Source organism: Macrotis lagotis, chromosome X, assembly GCF_037893015.1.
Source record: "Macrotis lagotis isolate mMagLag1 chromosome X, bilby.v1.9.chrom.fasta, whole genome shotgun sequence".
NCBI classification, from domain to species: domain Eukaryota; kingdom Metazoa; phylum Chordata; class Mammalia; order Peramelemorphia; family Peramelidae; genus Macrotis; species Macrotis lagotis.
Genome location: NC_133666.1, coordinates 622,501,702 through 622,522,560, shown reverse-complemented (window position 1 = coordinate 622,522,560; position 20,859 = coordinate 622,501,702). Strand labels below are relative to the sequence as shown.

Sequence of the window (20,859 nt, the reverse complement as noted above, 5' to 3'; positions counted from 1 at the left end):
ATAATTTATTTAATAATAATTTAATAGTATTTATTTAATAATACTTTATTTTCCCATTTACATGTAAAGACAATTTTTAGCATTCACCTTCTTATTTAACATTTTATTTTTCCCAAAATACATACATATACATACAATTTTTTCAAATTTTGTGTACTGTATCGTCTCCCTCCCCTCTGCTTCTCCTTGAGAAAGCAAGTCATTTGATCTTATGTATGCAATCATGCAAAACAGATTTCCATGAGTCATGCTGTGAAATAAAACACAGACAAAATAAAACTTAAGAAAAATAAAGAAAAAGCATCTTTATTCTGTATTCAGTTCTCACTAGCTCTTTCTTTGAAGATGGAGATCATATTTCACTAACAATCCCTCATAACTGTTTTGAATTGTATTGCTGAATTATTCACAAAAGATCTTCATACAGTATTGCTGTTTCTATGTACAATGTTCTCCTGTTTCTGCTTATTACACTTTGCATCAGTTCATCTAAGTCTTTCCAGATTTTTCTGTGATCATCCTGCTTTGTAATTTCTAAAAGTACATAGTATTCCATCAAAATTGTACATTACAACTTGTTCAGTAATTCCCCAGTCGGTGGGCATGTCCTCAATTTCCATTTCTTTGGCATTACAAAATGAGCTTAATAGAGTTTTTTTTTTCATATAGGTCTTTTTAGTTTTTTTTAAATCTCTTTGGAACATAGACCTAGTAGTAGTATTGATTGATCAAAAGGTATGCATTATTTTGTAACCCTTTTTCATAGTTTGGCGTATGGTTCCAAATTGCTCTCCAGAATGGTCAAATTGATTCATGACTCCATTAATAGTGAATTAATGTTTTAATTTTCCCTCATCTCCCCCAATATTTGTCATTTTTATTTTCTGTTCAATTAGTCAGTCTAGTAGATGTGAGGGAGTACCTCAGACATATTTTAATTTGAATTTCTCTAATCAATCATATTTATAGCATTTTTGCATATAATTAGGTAGCTTTGGTTACTTTTTCCAAAAAATACCAGATCATATCCTTTGATCATTTATCAATAACTTACTTTCTATGCAATTTAGAGATGAGGGCTTTTTCAGAGAATCTTCCTTTAATTTTTTCACAATAATGATTAATAACTATGTGTTCCCTCCATTTTACATTTCCCTGTATATTTCTCTGTATTCTAATCTCTCTTCTTTCACCCTGTCCATCCTCAAAAGTGCTTTGTTTCTGATTTTTATTCCCCCAATCTGCCTTCCCTTTTTTGGCCTCCCATTCCTCTACATCCTCTATCTCCAAGTAGTGTATAATATTATCTCTGAGTCAAATCCGAGGAAAGTAAGTTTCATGTACTCACTTCCCCCCATTACCCAACTTTCCTCCATTGTAAAATCTCCTTTTATCCTCTTCCATGTCCTTATAGTCTCCCTATTCTCCCTATTCTACCTCTCCATTTCCCCTTCTCCCATTGCATTCTTCTTTTTACTCCCTTATTTTTAATTCTCAGATAAACATCCCAATATATTCAACTTATTCCTGTGCTTCCTCTTTATATATACTCCTTCTAACTACCCTATTAATGAGAAGTATAAAAATACTAAAAAATAGTTACAAGTATCATTTTCCAAATTAGCAAGATAAACACTTTAACTTTATTGAATTCCTCATGGTATTGCTTTCCTATATATCTTTTTATGTTTGTTGTTGGGTCTTGTTTATAAAAGTGAAATTTTCTATTCTGCTCTGGGTTTTTCATCTAGAAGTTTGAAAGTCCATCCAGTCTTCATGCTTCAAAACTAGAATGGATGAGAAAGTAAAGAAGGTCATTAGCTTGCTTTTCTTCATCCAGAGGAGTGATCAGCTCTTCTGACTCCACAGTCAGAGGACTCCCATTCTCATTTACCATAGCAAGCCCTGCAGTGATGATGAGTCAACCAAAGCTTGATGCAACATGGTTCCACGAACTTCCATGTGATCACTTAGGAACAAGAATCATTACTGAACTTGCTACATGGTGGGAGATGGGGAACCTGTGCAAACTATAGGTCTCATGTACCTTTATTCACTTCTTCTCTATATTCCAGACAAACTGAACTACAACCTGCTCTCTGGACCTGATTCAGGAAGAACCTGCTCTTCCATTGTCAAGATTTTATTTATTCTATCCACTATGGATGGAATGCACCTTTTTTCCTTCTGTGCCTCTCAGAATGCTTAGTTTTCTTTAAGTCTCAGTTCAAATAACAATACCTGTGACACTACTCTGATCCCTCCAGTGTTTACTCCTCTCCCTCTCAAATTGTTTTTTATCCATGTCATGGCAAAGAGTGTCAAGGAGTTATTCTACCTTTCTTGACCTAAGAGAAGCCCTAATAGAATAAACCTACATTTTATTATAAATAAGTAGTTACATATAATTCCAGTTTTTTTCTTTGGCAAGACTTACCAGCACATTAGGAAATCTTTATCTCCCCTGAAAAACAATAAATTACCCCAAGGTCAGTGACTAACCAAGTTTTAAGAAAACCAAAAGACAGAGCCAAGTTATCAGAGTAAAGACAGGAACTCAGCTGAACTCTTCCCCCAACCCCATCTAAATACTTTTTAAAAAGATTCTAAACAAATTCTAGAGCTACAGAATGCAAAACAAAGATGGAGTGAAACAATTTTTCAGGCCAGATCCACTTGGAATGTTTGCAGGAAGGTCTGTTGCAACAGGGAAAAATAACAACTCAGTCCAGGGCAGGTAGGTCTCACCACTGCAGACTGGCCCCAAAAAACTAGGCACAGTCCTCTGGGAGATTAATCAATGGCAGCAGTAGCAGTTTCCACACTTCTTAACCCAGAAACACAAAAGACAACTTAGAAGATCTTCAGTAATGGTCTGTAGCTCCTGGGTGAGAGAGGAACACAGTTCATTTCAGGTCAAGTCAATGTACCAACAAATCAGCACCAGGCAACCAGAAGCAGGCCCTGGGAGTCACTGAATCAACAGTGGCAGCAGTTGGTTCTGGATCTCTTAGTCCACAGATGGTAAGGGGGTCAGAAGTAGATTACACAGATCTCTTTACTAGCATTAAGGCAGGACTCTGTTGTTTTACCCATGCTCAGATCCTAGTATTGAAGGAGGAGCACCAGAATACCAGAATTTATGGCCGTAGGGGAGCAGGGCACCCTTCTCTTAGGTTCAGGGCAGAAACAAGTGTATGGAGTCTCTCACCAACCAGAACATAGGCCAGGAGAGTACTAAACACCTCTTCTTAGATCATATCAACTTGAATGAACTGTAAATTCCCTGGTCCCCAGAAATATATCTAAAAACAGCTACACCAAACCCCTGAAGTTTGAGACAATGCATCCTCCACCCTGAAAACAAGAATCCTACTTTAACAAAGTTAAAATCAAGTCATAGCGTGAGAAAAGAGAAACAAGAAAAAATCTGACCAGAGAAAGTGACTGTGGTAACAAAATATACTCAGAAGAAGATAAAGTCAAAGGAAATTCAAAGGCTCCAATAAAAATATGAATTGGTCTTAGGTCATTGAAAAGTTCAAAAAGGATTTTTGAAAGTACATTAAGAGTAAGTAGTAAGAAAAATTGGGAAGAGAAATGAGAATGATGCAAGAAAATCATGGAAAAACAAGTGAGAAAACTTGTAAAGGAGACAAAAAAATTACTGAAGAAAATAATGCCTTAAAAGTAGACTAGATCAAATAGAAAAAGAGGCTCAAAAAAGTCAATAAGTAGAATGCTTTAAAAAACAGAATTAGCAAAGGAAAAAGGAGGCACAAAAATTCACTAAAAAATGCTTTAAAAGTTAGAATGGAAAAGAAAGAGCAAAAGCTTACTGAAAGAAATAATTCCTTAAAAATTAGAATTGAATAAATGGAAGAAAATGTCTTTCAGGAAATCAAGAAACAAAAAAGAAAAATAAAAAATGAAAAATGGAATACAAAGTGAAATATCTCGTTGGAAAACAACTGACAGGGGCGGCTAGGTGGCGTAGTGGATAGAGCACCAGTCCTGGAGTCAGGAGTACCTGAGCTCAAATCTGGCCTCAGACACTTAATAATCACCTAGCTGTGTGGCCTTGGGCAAGCCACTTAACCTCATTGCCTTGCAAAAACCTAAAAAAAAAAAAAAAGGAAAAACAACTGACCAAGAAAATAGATCCAGGAGAGATAATTTAATAATTATTGAACTACATAAAAGCCATGATAAAAAAAAAACCTAGACATAACCTCTAAAAAGCCATCAAATTGCTAACATACACATTCAATTGAGTATAGAAATATATCTTATCTTACCAGAAAGTAGGAGGTATAGGGAATAAATGGAGTGATGAAAGGGAGGGGAGATTGGGGAAGATGGCAGCCTTTGAGGAGGGACAGGTTGAAAAGAGAGAAAGAATAGAATAAACAAAAGTAGGGCAATAGGATTAAAGGAAATGTAGTTAGCAATAGTAACTGTGGGAAAAAATTGGGAAATAAGTTTCTCTGATGAAGTCTTTTTTCTCATACATAGAGATCTGAGTCAAATTTATATGAGCCATTCTTCAATTGATGAATGATCAAAGGATATGAACAGTTTTCAGATGAAGTTATCAATTCTGTCTATAGCCATATAAAAATATCCTAAGTCACTATTGACTGGAAAAGTACAGATGAAAATTATTCTGAGATATGGCCTTATACATATTGAATCAGATAATAGGACAGAAAAGAAAACTGACAAATGTTGGATAGGATATCGGGAAAATTAGATACTAATGCATTATTGATGGAGTTGTAAATGTTTTCAATCATTCTGGTGAGCAATTTGGAACTATAGATAAAGGGTTATAAAAACAAGTATGCCCTTCAACCTAGCAATGACATACTAGGTCAGTGTCCCAAAAGAGTTGAAAAACAATAAGGAAAAAGATCTATATGTACCATGATATTGTGGTAACTCATTTTCTGGTGGCAAGAAAGTGAAAACTGAGGGGATGCCCATCAGGTGGGGAATAACTGAACAAATTTTGGAATGTGATTATGTCAGAAAGCTATTTCTGCTATACGGGCAGATAGGTGGCACAGTAGCTAGTCACTGACTTTGAAAGCATGAGGACTGGAGTTTGTATCTGGTCTCACACATTTGACTCTTACTAGGAGTAAGACCTTGAGCAAGTCAGTTAACCCTGATAGTCTCACAATCAGGGCTATCTTCAGTTTTCCTGATTCCATATCTGACCATTGGATCCATATGGCTTTGGAGGAAAAAGTGAGATTAATATCTTAGCACAACACTCTCTAACTCAAGTCCAGTTTAGGTATTTATCATGGCATCACCTGCCTGATGTCTTGGTCATCTCCAAAAATGAAGGACAAAAAAAATTCTTCTATAAGAGATAATGAGCACGATGCTCTAAGGAAAAACCTGGAAAGATTTATATGAGCTGATGCAAAGTGAATGTACTGTGAACAAAGTGATAGCTGTGAATAAGTTAGCTTTTCTCAACAATACAATAACCCAAGAAAACTCTGAAGGACTTCTGAAGAAAAATGCTATCCATCCCCAGAGAAAGAGTTGAGAGTTTTCAGAATACAAATTAAAGCATATTATTTTTCTTTTTTATTGAGATTTCTTTTTATGGTAGAAGATATTCTGTTTTCTTTCACAACATGAATATCATGGAAATGTTTTACATGACTATACATTTATAACCTTTATCAAATTGTTTGCTTTTAAAATGAGGGGGGATAGATAGGGAGGAAGAATGAGAACTTGGAATTTAAAGGTTTAAATAAGAAAGTTGTTATATGTAACTGGGGAAAATAAAATTAAAAAAGAAATTTTAAAAAAGAAAAAGATTGTTTTTCCAGCTGAGTGGAGGAAAGGTTGGGGAGGGGGAGTTGAAGAGAGAAGACCAACCAGCAGAATATTTTCCTAGTGTGGCCACTCCAGGATAGTAGTCTTGTCAGAGGCAAGAAAATATAATATTGGACAGATAGTATAAATGTAACATAGACAAGCCTCAACAACAAATCAGATAACATTGGTGGTTAGAAGAATGAGAGAGAGAAAAGAGATGATGACACTTGGTTTGTGAGTCTGGATGACTAAGAACTTGGTGGTACTTTCCAAAGTAATAGGGATGTTAAGGAAGGATTTTGGAGGCAAAGATAATGAGTTTAATTTTGGATGTTCTGAAATTAAGATATCTATAGGACATACACGTATTTCTGATGTTCAATATGCAATTGGAGATGAGTTACTGGGGGAGAGCTGGTTGGACTGGAAAAGCAGATTTGAGAATCATTAGCATTGAATTCAGGGGAACTAATGAGATTATCAAGTGAAATAATAAAAAAGAAGAAGAAAAGGTCAGGGTCCCAGAATAGTATCTATGGATGCTCACAATTCTCAGGCATGACCCAAATTAAGATGCAGCAATGGGAACTGACAAGGAGCTTTCTCAAAGTTAAGAGGAGAACCAGGACAGTGTGTCCTGAAAATGTAGAAAGAATAGAGTATGGGGGGGGGGGGGGTGATAGTATCCAAAACTGCAGAGAAATCAATCAAGAGGATTGAGGAAAAAATCATTAGATTTGTCCATTGAAAGAGTAACTTTAGAATAGTTTCAGTTGAGTCATTAAATCAGAAGCCAGGTAAGAAGAGAATTAAAGAAAAAGATGTGGAGGCATCTCTTGTAGGTGACCTTCTCAAGGAATTTAGTGACAAAAAGAACAGTTACTAGAAGGGATGGACAGATCAAGTGAGAGTATTTTGAATACAGAGTTAGAAGTATGTCTGTAGCAAAACATCCAATAGACAAGAAAAGATTGAAGATAAGTGAGAGAATGGTGATCTGTGAAGGTAATTCTCTGGATGTGGGCATAGAATGGGATCACTTGTACATGAAGAGGGATTGGTCTTGAAAAAGGAGGCCACTTTATTATATGAGACAGGGGTTAAAAGGAGATGTGATACAAAATGTATGTGAGCAAGTTGATAAGGAGTAGAGAATGGAAGAAAAGAGGGAGAGTGATCTCTCTTTGCCTTCCCTATACTGTCTTCCTCCCAGTTCACTCTGAGGCAGGTTCATTGTCTCCCTCAACATGTCTCATACTCCCAAGACTCCCACTATGTCCATTGTTAAGTCTCCAGTTTCCTTTCACTCCCTTCTACTCCTATACCACCCTCAATTCAGAATTAGTTTCCTTCACTCTTTGGTTGAAAATATATTTCTGTCTATCATTAAATCAAATGCAGACCGTGTATGAAATTACCTTATAGTCAGATCCAGACATTGATTGGGTGTTGTGATGGTGCCTTTGTTGACAGAAATATTTTAGGTGAAGCATAATTGGAATGATATTTACAATTATCAGCAAAAAAGATTGCCATCGTAACTTTCGATTCTTTCCAAAGTGATGTTTCATCAAAAATAAGTCCTATATATGAGAAAAGAGTTATGAGCTAATATTTAGGAGTTACAAGATATCCCTTCCTAGGTCTCCTGGGAAAGAGGGTCTGCAGCTATCTGTTTCTGGTCCTTTGGCAACCCTGGACTCTTAGGCCTCTCCATATGGGAGTACAAATATGTTTTATATTCCACAAGCTATTTTACTTAATTCTTTCTCTAGGCTTCTAGACTTTAGGTAAAGACATAGAAGAGGGCAGAGAGACCTAGCACTCAAGGTTACATAGGAACTAGCTACACTGAGGGAGTCAAAATATTTGATTACCAGGAGATTTTGATAAGTTTTTTTTTTAAGGAGTGAGGGAAAATTCAAGGTCTGGGCTGCAAAGAAAGTGGTTCACACTTAGAATAGATGGCACACTAAGAAGAATGATTATTTGTAGATTAGGGACACAAAATTATCAGAGAAGTGCAGATATTGGGGCACAATTAAGGGTCAGGGTAGTCCACAGTTGAAAAATACTCAAAACTGGAGACTGAAGAACAAATACAGATCAGGCTATACTGACCAAGGAGGGATAAGGGTTGCACAAAGACTGAGGGACATTCAGATTCTATACTGCTTAGACTGTAAAGTGGAGTTTTCTTAGCTTCCAGTGATTCAATTACATTACTGCCCACCCTACCCACTTCTTACCTCTACATCTGTGTTGTATCCACAAATAAAAAATGGTCACTTCCATTTCCAATGTAGAAACCAGAACTAAAATCCCACTAATCTCATTCATCCAGGGACTTGACCTGTGAAAATATACTGACAGAAGGTCCCAACCTGAGAGCATGACTGTGATCTTATTTTTTCTGCTGTCCCCTCCCTATAGCAAGGTTAAAGTATAACCTGGTTGATCTCATGGATATAGGTAGCATCCTTAGAAGCTGTGTCTCACCTAGGATAATAGAAATAACATGGTTCCCTATGAACAAAAATAAACTTCATGTATGTATATATATGAATAATGGTCTGTTCACCTTTCCATTATGCTCTCTAGAATTCCTTCTCCTTAGTAACAAATATTTCTTCATTTTAAACCTCTTTCTTGTTTTCTGTTCCTTAATTAATTCACAAAATTGTTTTCATTTTAGACCTTACTCTCTCTCTCTCTTACTCTATCTTCTTTCCAGCTTCTGCTACTCAACAAGACCTGGATACCTTTCAGAGATGCTTCATTCTTTGGATAGGTTTTCTAAAATTTGTTTTATCTTCCCTCATGATCCCCAGCACATTGTTCCATAAGAGGGACTAAGAAAACTACTCACTTCCATTGTCATTTCCAAACTCCAACTCTGTTGTTATCACTCATTAATTCTTTTACCCTTTGAGGCTCACTCTATCTAAATACACAACCCAATTAGTTGATAATTTTCTATTGGTCTACAGATCATTCTCCCTTTCTCAGTGATAAAGGACCTGGCTCATAATATTTCTTTCTACTCCAATCTTTTCATATAAGAACCTCAAACACATTACTTCAAAAACTGAGTCTCTTAATCTTCTCAGGTCCCATGACTTAGTTCACTACTCTTTTTCAGTCACATAGTCACACCATCGACTTGCCCAGTACGCACTAGTTTTTACTCATACTATCTTTCCCTGTGCCTCATGCTTTTGAACCTAAACTTTTTCTTCACCACCACCTCCCAACTTTCCATCTCTTGATACTTTTTAAACCAACACCCCTGGCATGATTTCACTGTTTTCTATTCTTAATATTGACTTTAGTTAACCAGTTTAAATATTAAATTGTTGTCTTCCACCCCCCAAAATACAACTCTCTTTCAAATTGCACTAATCAACTCAAGAATACTACCATTCTTCCAGTAACATAAATTCAAGATTAAACCCCCTTACTTCCTGGCTCCATAGTTAAAGTCACATTCTATTTAAGTTCAAACATTCTAAGGCCTATTCATTTCACCTTCCTATTGTTCTATCTAGTCCATTTTCCAACAATCTGCCTTACCTTTGCTGCAGTGCACTAGCTCCTAAACCTTACCTATTAGAATCCCTTGGGATTTTTTTTTCAAATATCAACTGAACTGACATCTTCCCTATGTCCTCTATTCAGATGATATCTAAAAGATTCTGGGATCATCCCTTCCTAATTATTATGTATTTGTTACTCAGATTTTTAGATGCATTTTGCCTCCATGATGGAATGAAATCTCCTTCAAAGCAAAGATTTTCCTTTATTCTTTGTATCTCCAGTACCTACTAGAGTGCCTAGCAAACTTTGAGTACTTAATAAACATTTCTTCTTTCTTGATATAAATATTTCTTTCTTGATTGATTGATTCAGGTATGATAAATTTTAGCCATAAAATACTAGTCTTTGTCTTTTCTCCTCATCCAGTCCTCTCCCCTTTCCTTACTTTACTCCCTAGGCAAGAATTATCTCTAACCAACCCCCATTTCCATCTAAATCCTTTCTTCCTTCAAGACTTTTCAGGGGCCAACTCCTCATTAGGACCTTTCTTAACTCCTTCCTATCATCAGGTAAAATTGATTTCTCTCTCTTCATATTTCTCATGGTACATTTCCCAGATCTTGTCTTTGTACTTATCTTAGTTTTATAGTGATGACTCATTGACACAGAGATTGTTAGCTCTATGAAAACAAGTACAAAGGTGTGTACCAAGTGATAAAAATGTCAACTTCATCCTTCTTTCCATACTACAAAGTAAAGCATTAGCCAGCTCATAATAATACTGATTAATGTAAACTTTTCTCAATTACTTTATAAGTTAAAGATGACCTTTATTCAGACCCTAACATATACCCTACACAGGGGCAGGAATTGGAACTGAGATAGTGGGAGGAAATAGACTTTTTGTAATTCCATAAAGTCTAGCACATGTTTTGCATGCATTAAATTGATCAACATATGATGAATGAATGGTGAAGGAAAGAAGACCATGGATAGATATGACTATTTCCTTTCAGAGGACCCCAGAAAAGTATAGAGAAGGGTTTGAGATGAGGAAGGAAATTCTAGTGATCACATATCTACAAAGTCAATTGGGAGGAGCAGAGTTTCTTGGGAGGACAAAGAGTGTCCTGAGGGAAGGATTACCCTTGGTGAGTGAATGGGGACTATGTAAAAGACTCTCTAGTCTCCAAGTTCCAAAATCCTTGTTCTCTCCCTGGTCAGATATGCATGATGAACCCAAAGGAAACCCTTGCCCCATATGGCCCGTATAATTACCTTGGAATAGCAGCACGTATTTCAAAAATATTACATACAATATAATCCAAAAAGTACTGAGGAAGAAAAAATATATTGGTGGCAACATCTTTTTCACAGTTTCTTCACCTAAAACAATTACACAAGAGTCTCAGGACCATAGAAGTAATGTACTAATCTGTGTACCATCTTCACTCCCTACCTCCCACCCTCACACCCTTATTGAACAGAGGGCAAGGCAGTCTCTATGCCCAAATTCTGGCCCCTGCTATTCCTTTCCCAACTTTATCTTCCACAAGACTCTCCCTTCCAACAATAACATCGTCATGCCTATAGCCCCATCTATTTGTGAGATACATCAATAGGCTAAATTGATTATACCATGAAATACAAGGAGGATTAGACTTCAACTTTCTATTCTTTTGAATGGTTGCAAGATCTCATGGTTTGAGGATAACTCAATGGTCCATATTGTTGAATACACATTTGAATCAGACTCTGTCTTAAGACTTCCTACAAGTGGATATACAACCTTGGTTTAAAGTTTTAAAGAGAGGGGTAGTCAGTCAGTTCATCTGTTGGTCCCTTTCATATTAGTATTGTACCAATTGTTAAAATAATTTCCATTTATCAAGTCTAAATATGTTCTTTTGAATTTGATATTCAAAGAGGACAAGCTGCTATGAAACCCAACTTCTGTGGGCATCTGAGTGGGAAGAGTGACCTTCAATTCTCTTTCACAGAGTCAGCTTGAAACTGAGAAAATATGGCCAAGTCATTACTTCTATCTCTGGTGTAGGCATTTTTTCTGTTTTCCAGTAAGGAATCTTTGCAAAAGATGGCTATGATTTTGTGAGCTTCAAGAGACAGAGAGAATCTGGGGACTGAGGACATTTGAAGGTTTAACTTATGGCCAGACAGCAAAAACTAAAGACCCAATGAACCTAAAGAATTCAGTGCAGTAGAAGTATTGAGGTGGACTCTTCCATTCACAGTTTAAGTCACATTTGGTAGTCAATTTCATTGGATCAGTACTATATAGAAATTTCTCTTGTTTTGAACCTACTTGTCCTACACTTCCCTAGGACTGGGAATATTTCCAAATCCCAAAGAGGAAATACTTGCAATGATGTTCTTCCAACATTTTAGCAAACATCTCTGTTTCAAAGCTAACATATTAATTGATTATAAAACTGGGGTAATAATGACTGATAGTTAATAATGGAGGAGGCACAATAGTATGGTTCTTCTGAAAGCCTTAGAGAAAAGTAACTCCACTGTTCCTCAAAGGTACCCTAGTCTCCCAAGAGGAGAATAGCCAGCCTCACACTGGAAGACTAAGATTAGAAAATCACTACATATTTATCCTAATATCATAGATTTAAAACTAAAAGAGGCAAACAAGGCTATAAAGTCTAACCCTCTTATATTACAGATGAGGCAATTTAGGAGCATAAAATAAAAATGATTTGACCAGATTTACACAGACAGTAAAATTGGAAAATAGATTAGACTTGCTTCATTTGTGCCTCTGGTACAAAATTAGTAACAACTAGCGAAAGCTTCAGAGAGGATGATTTAAATTTGATATCAACAAACAATTCTTAATGATTAAATTTATTCATAAATGGAAAGGGCCCCACCCACAGGGAAGCAAAAGGATTGCTCATTCGAAGTCTTTCAGCAAAGATTGGAAAATCTATCAAATGCAACAAGCATCCAATAAGTATTATCCATGTGCAAGGCACCAGTTTAGGAGCCAAGGATATAGATCAAATAAACATAGGGGTCTGCAGGACATATAGAAAGAAGTTTTTTATTTAAAGAAGTGTTGAATTATGTGAACTTTGAGCTCCCTTCCAACTAGACAATCCTATGATTCTGTTCACAACAGTGCTTGGAAGACAACTCTCCACCCCCAACACAGATGCAAACACATATCTAATCCAGGTCCCTTATACTCACCTAAGACCTTCAGTTCCATATCAGCTTCATCTTTTTGAAAACCATCTCGAAAGAGACAGTTGTACCTTCCTGCATCCAAAAGTCTCACGTCCTGGATCTTCAGGGTGACACTCCCATTTATGATACCATCTCTCACCAGTTCAGTCCTCCCTTGGTAATTAGAGTCCTGGTCTCCAAACTAATCCTTCCCATTTCGATAGAGATGAACAACCCAGGTAGATTGGAACCAGATTACCTCCATATGCTGAGCACTCTGAGGTAGGGACAAGTAACATGGTAACTCTGCCTTTCACTCAAGTGAGGCTTGGATGGATATTACAGGTCCAATCACTGAGAACTGTTCTGTTCAGGTAGGAAGAAGACAGAAGGTTAGAGAAAAGAATAGCAGAAGATGGAAGGTTATACAAGGTTTATGCAAGAAAGGTGTGAAGGAAAAATATTAAAATTGGATGGTGGAGAAGGAAAATCGAGTGTAAGTTTAGATGGGAAAATGTTAAAGAAGAAAGTAATGCAAGGGACAGTATTTCAAGACAAAGAGACCAGGAGAGTATTAAGGAATGGTACTAAGTTGAGATAGAATCTCTATATGTTCAACCCTCAATCTCTACTCCCTGAGAGTTGAAGAAAAGCAAATACTCTTACCTGAGACCAATGTTGGCACCTTGAGAAGGAGAATGAAGAAAATCACAAAATTAGAGAATAAGGAGCCTGAGAGATTGAGAATCTCCATCACACCTGAGAAAGGACACAGAAAGGGAGGAGATATTCATGATTTATGTGAATTTTGACATGTGATATTGCAAGGAAACAAGAAGTCAATGTTTAATTTTGATCAGTATTTCTGCTAGAAACAAAGAAAATAGGACTAGGTCAAGAACAATCACAGTTATGAAAAGGACAAGGAACATCAGTGTGATAATTGTCAAAAACCTCTATTTTTCCCATTCTAGCTGCAAAGACTATCTACTCCAAAGACTATCCAAAAAATCCTCTATCAACCTTGGATCTAGAATCAAAACTGTGGTCTCATTCTTCTCCCCAGAGCTTTCAACAGTGCTTCAGAGCATTTTTTCTCAGATCACATGAACCTCATATTTCCAATTCTTGCCTTCTGTATAGAATCCCCAGGTCACACCTACTGCTCTTGCCTGGTTTGAGGTAAACCTTGTGAATCTCTCAGGACTGATACTCTCACTTCTTATAAGGTTGGACTTAAAGGAAAAAGCTTAAGTGGAATCTTCTGTCTGCCTTAGCAGATTTCCCTCAAGTCACTGATACTCAGTTCAGGTTCATTTTTCAGTGATTAGCAGAATCCCACTCCCTCACTCTCTCCAGTCTAGTGATTCTGAAATCCTGTCTGCCAATATACAAACTCTATTATACATCCCTTACTTCTAACTTCCTTATTCCTATTGTCTTCAACACTCACCCCAAAATGGCATACCCCAGATCTACCTGTTCTTTCCACTCTCCTGCATAGATTTGCTCTATAGGTATTTTCTCTCCTTGATATATTTCTAATATATTATATCAATAATATAATTAATAATTAATATATTTTCTAAAATCTGAATGTCTAACTGGTTGTAAGGTTGCTCATAGCATCTCAGTGGCTACTGCACAGGTGAAAATGTTGGAAACTCTGAGAAAAAAGGAAAAGTCAAGGGAATCCACATCTGTCATTTCTAGTATATGCAATTCCACTGGGAATGATAATATATATTTACACCATCTTTGCTCATGTTTGAATAATAAGAACAGTAACCTGTTGACTTTTGTTTTATTACCTCAAATGAAAGAGGTACTGCAACTACTCAATATCAACATATCTTTTATTGAAGAGAAAAGTCAATTAGCCATGACTGCAGCTCAGAAAATGTATGAAAGAAGGAAAAGGTAGTTGATTATAAATATATTGTGAAGACCTTAAACAATAAGATGGAATTCTGTTGAGAAGTTTTGGCATCCAGGGACTCACAAGTTAGCTGACTGATAGCAACCTAACCCATATTAAGTTTTTGAGAGATTGGGCAGTTTGCCTTTTTTACAGCATAATCCCAGAAAATAGAGAAGGACCTGTCAAAACTGTTTACCACAAGTACCTATTTCCATAGGAGAGTTAATTGGATTACATTGAGCAAATGGAGACTAATGATAAACAATCATCCCAGTGACTAACTTAAAGAACCTAAGGAAATTGTTAGACATTTATTCAGATAAAAATACTAAAGAGATGCCCATGAGAAATGTGTTTTGAATATAATTGTATATATTCATTGCTACACATGTTGATTACTGCATATTTGAGTGTGCTTTTTTTCTTTAGTTGTTCTGTTCATATGACTTTTGGTTTATGTTCCTAAAAGAGCAATGCCTTCTAGTTTTGGTAATTATTCTTCATTTGCATATATATGCTAATATTTATTGTTAATATTAGTAGCAATAATAATAACTAGCATTCAGATAGAACTTTAATTTTTGGTAAGTAGTATATATATTTTTATATATGTATATATACATATATATATGTATATATATATATATATATATATATATATATATATATATATTAAACTCATTTGACTCTACTAACAATCTGGTAAGCCAGGTGCTATTATTATAGGCATTTTATAAATAAGGAAATTAAAATCAAAAAAGGCTAAATGACTTGCCCAAAGTCACATAGCTAGCAAGTGAAAATCTTCTTGATTCCAAATCCAATATTCTGTCCACTATGCCATATAATTTTTTTTTATGTAGCACTCTTGTTAAAATATGCAAGGTTTAATCTTTTAGTCATTCTTGGACTCAATGACTATGATTATTGGAGGTGCCAACATTGGTCTCCGGTAAGAGTATTTCCTTTTTTTTTGACTCTCAGGGAGTAGAGATTGAGGGTTGAACATATAGAGATTCTATCTCAACTTATTACCTTTGCAAACCATTCCCTAATACTCTCCTTTGTACATATATCACACTCTGCATATAACCTAATTATGTTGCCACTTGATGCTTTAGAGCAATTCAATTGCATGAGCAATTCACAATGATTTTCTATATAGGTTTTCAACAATATTGGAAGCATTCTTGGATGTCATGGAAATTACCCTTATAATTTCAAAGAATTGGCATTATGTTTGTTCTGAAGAGTTACAAGTTTCAAACAAACATTGGTTGACTTTTTTTTCAAAGGTTGGCATCAAATTTCCTGCCAAGGGAGATAAATAGCCCCTTCTGCACTATCACTACCTCATTTATGAGTTTGGCAGTTCCCTAAAGCATAGTCCTCTTGTGCAGCCTATGTAGAAGGATGTGACTCTATACTGGTGGACTCACTTCTGAGAGAAAGAAGCAGAGTAAAGTCCTACTTGCATGAGCCAGAATTTGAAAAGAACAGTGGCTGGAGACCTCCTAGACCCTCTTGTGGGTAAGTGACTAGTGAAAAGATCTGACACATAAGCAGATAATACAAAGTCAAGCAGAAATGACAGATAATACATAAGGGATAGAAAATAAAAAGGGCAAAAGTCACTGAAGTAGGAAAGCACAGGATACAGGATACAGGGACAGAGAATAGACCAGTTTGGGCAGACTGTAGAATGTGTGGAGAATAAAAGAATATCAGATAAGAAGGGTGTCTGATTATGGAGGACATTCAAAGTTAGATAAAGGGGCTGACATTTAGGTCCCTAGTTAATAGATTACCCAAAAATGACCTTCTAACAACTCTAGGTCATTATTTTGGTGAACTTTAGAAAGAACTTTGAGTGGCAGAAAATCACCTCTACACCATACTTGCAAAGGAAATATTTAGCATTTTCTTAAATATTTCTTGGGAGAGAGAACCTACTACCTTCAGAGCAGCCTAATATACCCTCAGATAACTCTAATTGTGAAGAAATGTCTTCCTTTCATTGACTGAACTGAAATAGCTTCTGCTACTTTTTCCCTTTGCTTCTTGTTCTAAATTTCTTGGCTTAGTGTCAAACATATATTTTAATTTCTTTTTTGATCTGGAAGTCTGGCAAATTCTTGAGGATGTGTGGGATAAATGTCACTTAAATAAATTTCAAAGATTTCTCAAGGTATGGAGGTATTATTCATTTCTGGAGAAATGGGCTACAATCAATTAGAGAGATCGAGGCAAAAGCAAAAGGCCTAAGAATCACATTTATCCTAACTCAATTCCACACCCCCCCCACAACTGACCCACCTTCCTTAATGAAGAATGTGGTCTTACAATCTAAACAGAAAACTACCCTAGGGAAAGGGGCATAGAATTCAAACAAAGCAAACTAATCTAGGGAAAAGAACATAATATTCAAACCAAAACCAGATTATCTCTTTAGTCCCAGGAAATTGAATGATTCTCCAGACATCAACAGATGAGATGAAGTCAGTTGACTCTTCAACAACATCCCAGAAGTTTGCTTTGTCAAGGGAGGAGGGACACATAGCTAACCAGATTCAATCTATAATATTTTACTGAAGAAATCTCAAAACTTTATCCCACACAAGGATATCTAACCCCACAACACAAATTTCCTTTTCTTCAGGTAAAATTTAATTCAACTCAATAAATATTTTCTCCATTTATTTACATTTAGAAACATTTAATGATTTTTATTTACCAGACACTGTGCTAAATTGTGGGATTAAAAATAGAGTTCCTGCCCTTAGAAAGATTTCATTCTATTTGCTACCCCCTATTTTGTAGGGGGAAGTATTTGCAAGCTGCTGTCCTGGCCTGGGGATAAGTAAACTGAATATTCCCACTTCCTAAATCTCTGGATTCTTCATTTATCCAGTCATTATCTGCTTTAGTTTTAACTTGACTAAGGCCCATCTGGAATATAGCACCCAGAACAATAGATAGTGTTCTATACATTGTCTGAATCAGGCAAGTTACAATGACCCAATCCTTTCCCATCCTTGAGGAACAATGCCTTCAACGTAGCCAGATTCCATTCCAACCACTCTCTTCTCTCCCCCTCCTTTATCTTTTCTGGTTACTTTATCCTGTCAATTTTATAATGTTCAGGGCACTTCGTCTAGTCCACCCCATTCATAAACCCTATCTACTCTACCCTACCACATTTAGTCTACCTCATTTAGCCTGCCCTGTCTGTGCCAGGCTACAATTATCTCATCCACTTCTGCCCCATATCTAACAAATGAGAACCAACATGACTAGAACAGTCACTTGGGCTTAGGGAATATGCAAACCTTGATTGCTTTCTGATTCCTGCCAGATTATGCCAGATTAGAAGGAAGGGACTCTCATTCCTCAGGGGCTAGGGACTGAGAAAGAGAAAGAATCAGTGGGAGCTGAGATTGATTGGGGCTGTGGGGGGGGGGGGAGAAGCAGGGATTTATAGAGGAAGAATCAGGCTAAGGATAGAAGACAGACTTACTTCCTAACCTGAGCTGAGCTAAGTACCTGTGGAGGCTGACTTGTGTGCAGAGTATCTTTGCTGAGTATCTTCACTATTCAGGTAGAGAATCCTAGATGCCCTCTGAGAGAGGTAGCCAATCCTAAAAAGGGAATAAAATCTCTTCTCCACTTCTGTCTCTTCTATATACTGCCCATGACCTCCTCCTTTCCCCCAGGCAAGGCATGTCAAGACAAATTTATTCTCTAAAGGAGAGATACCCTACAATAGATCCCAGATCTCTCCAGTTTCCACGCCACCTTCTGAAACCTGTTCTCTTCCTTTGGCATAAGTATAATGTAATGCCAACCACTTCCACCCCAAATACACAAATCCACACACACTCCTTCCAGGGCTTATGTCCTATGACTTCTACTCTCCACTATTATATCTGTCTGTTCAGGAGATATTGCATTAAACTGTGAGGTTTTTTTATCCCTAGTCCTTAGTAGGATGCCTGGTACATATTAGATACTTAATAATATGGTGCTTTCCAAATTTAGAGCAAATTTCACAAAAGAATAAAATAGGCTATTCATGCTGAATTTATTTTTTAGTTTTTGCAAGACAATGGGGTTAAGTGGCATGCCCAAGGCTACGCAGCTAGTCAATTATTAAGTGTATGAGGCCAGATTTGAACTCAGGTACTTCTGACTCCAGGGCCAGTGCTCTATCCACTGTACCACCTAGCCTCCCCAAAATAGGCTCTTCATGTATCAGGTAAGGACTTTTTCTTTTATTTTGGTCTAGAAGTACTATTTCATTGTTCAAGAAAAAACTAATATGAAAACTCCCTCTGCTAGTGTAATTACTTTAGAGAGTGGCTTGGGGCAATGAGAGGTTAAATGAATTGCCTTTGGACACATAGCAGGTATGCATCAGAGGTAGGACTTTCTGAGTCCAAGGCTTGCCTCTGGCCACTACTTTATGTTGTCTCTTTGATTTATGAATGTAATGGAATACTACTGTGTCATGAGAAATGATAAAGCTGATAATTTCAGAAGAAACTGAGTAGATCTCTATAAATTGATACATAGAACAATGAATATAACTAGGAGAATAATTCATTCCGTATTATAGAAAGGAATAACTTTTGAAAAACTTTAGAACTCTGATTAAGTCAATGATAAATCACGCATCAAAAGAATAAAAATGAAGCACACCAATCACCATATCACAAAGAAGTGAAAGACTTAAAAGGCAGGGAGTGTTGCTGATTATTAAAGATATAAAGATTGAAGACAGAAGATTTAAGGCCACTGAAAAGGTGAAGAAATTCTCAGCTCTCTGGAATATTAAAGGATGATCAGGATTTTATTATGGCAAAATATTGTTATAAAGTACATTGGGGCTCTTGCCGCGAGGCCCTGGGACAGGCCGGTCGTGCTTCTGGAGAAGGCGCCAAGGCCCAGAGGGTTAAAGTGACGTGGCCAAACACAGCCATTAAGTAGTCCCCGACCCTACCTGCAGTCGAGTAAACTTCCTGCTTTATCCCAGATTTAGTGTAGCCATGGCTCGTGGTCCCAACTAACATCTGAAACGTGTAGCAGCTCCAAAGCACTGGATGCTGGATAAGTTAACAGGAATATTTGCTCCAAGACCATCTACAGGTCCCCACAAGTTGAGAGAATGTCTCCCCCTCATCATCTTCCTGAGAAACAGGCTCAAGTATGCCCTTACTGGAGATGAAGTAAAGAAGATCTGCATGCAGCGATTCATCAAGATTGATGACAAAGTTTGCACTGATAGCACATATCCTGCTGGTTTTATGGATGTCATTAGCATTGAGAAGACAGGGGAACATTTCCGTTTGGTATATGACACAAAGGGACGCTTTGCTGTTCATCGTATCACAGCTGAGGAGGCTAAACATAAGTTATGCAAAGTGAGAAAAATCTTTGTGGGTACAAAGGGTATTCCCCATCTGGTGACCCATGATGCCCGTACTATCAGTTATCCAGATCCCCTCATCAAAGTGAATGATACAGTTCAGATTGATTCAGAAGCTGGCAAAATAACTGATTTCATCAAGTTTGATACTGGAAACCTATGTATGGTGACCGGTGGAGCCAACTTGGGTCGAATTGGTGTGATTACAAATAGGGAGAAACATCCTGGCTCTTTTGATGTTGTTCATGTAAAAGATGCCAATGGCAATAGTTTTGCCACTAAGCTTTTAAACATTTTTGTTATTGGCAAAAGTAATAAGCCTTGGATCTCTCTTCCCAGAGGAAAGGGTATCCGTCTTACAATTGCTGAGGAGAGAGATAAGAGATTGGCAGCTAAACAGAGCAGTGGCTAAATGATTGTAAATCATGAGAGAATTTGTAGGTTTTCAATCAAATTAAGAGTTTAAATTCAGTTTTTAAAATGATTATCCTACAAATACATAAATTACACCAAAAAATAAGAATCTTAAACAGCTCATTTTTATAAAACAATATTGAACAAGCCATAATGCTTTTCTCTTCTTTCCTTGAATTAGAGTACTTTGTGTATGACTGTTGCATAAAATGGAGTGGAAGTTGTACCTCTATTGGTTTTGCTTAACTTGTTACATGGGAAGTCTCACTGTGATTGAAGGATGGGGAGAGGAATATTGCAAAATGGCTGATGTTAAAACAAAAGATACTGATAAAACTTAAAGAAAAAAAAATAAAGTACATTGGCCAAAATTAGTAAGAAAAGCAGTAAGTATCCTTGAGTACAGGCCAGGTGAAGTCTGAGAGAGAGAGAGAGAGAGAGAGAGAGAGAGAGAGAGAGAGAGAGAGAGAGAGAGAGAAGCAGTCATGGGGCCTGGTTTAACCAGGCCACATAGTAAGGC

General features: G+C 36.8%; 1 protein-coding gene across 1 annotated transcript; it reads left to right on the top strand.

Moving 5' to 3' along the window:
• Positions 1–19,404: 19,404 nt before the first annotated feature.
• Positions 19,405–20,337, top strand: LOC141496960 (small ribosomal subunit protein eS4-like). The gene has a single exon (XM_074199535.1). It carries the CDS (start codon positions 19,600–19,602, stop codon positions 20,335–20,337), a length of 738 nt encoding a protein of 245 aa, XP_074055636.1. The 5' UTR covers positions 19,405–19,599.
• The last annotated feature ends 522 nt before the right edge of the window (positions 20,338–20,859 follow it).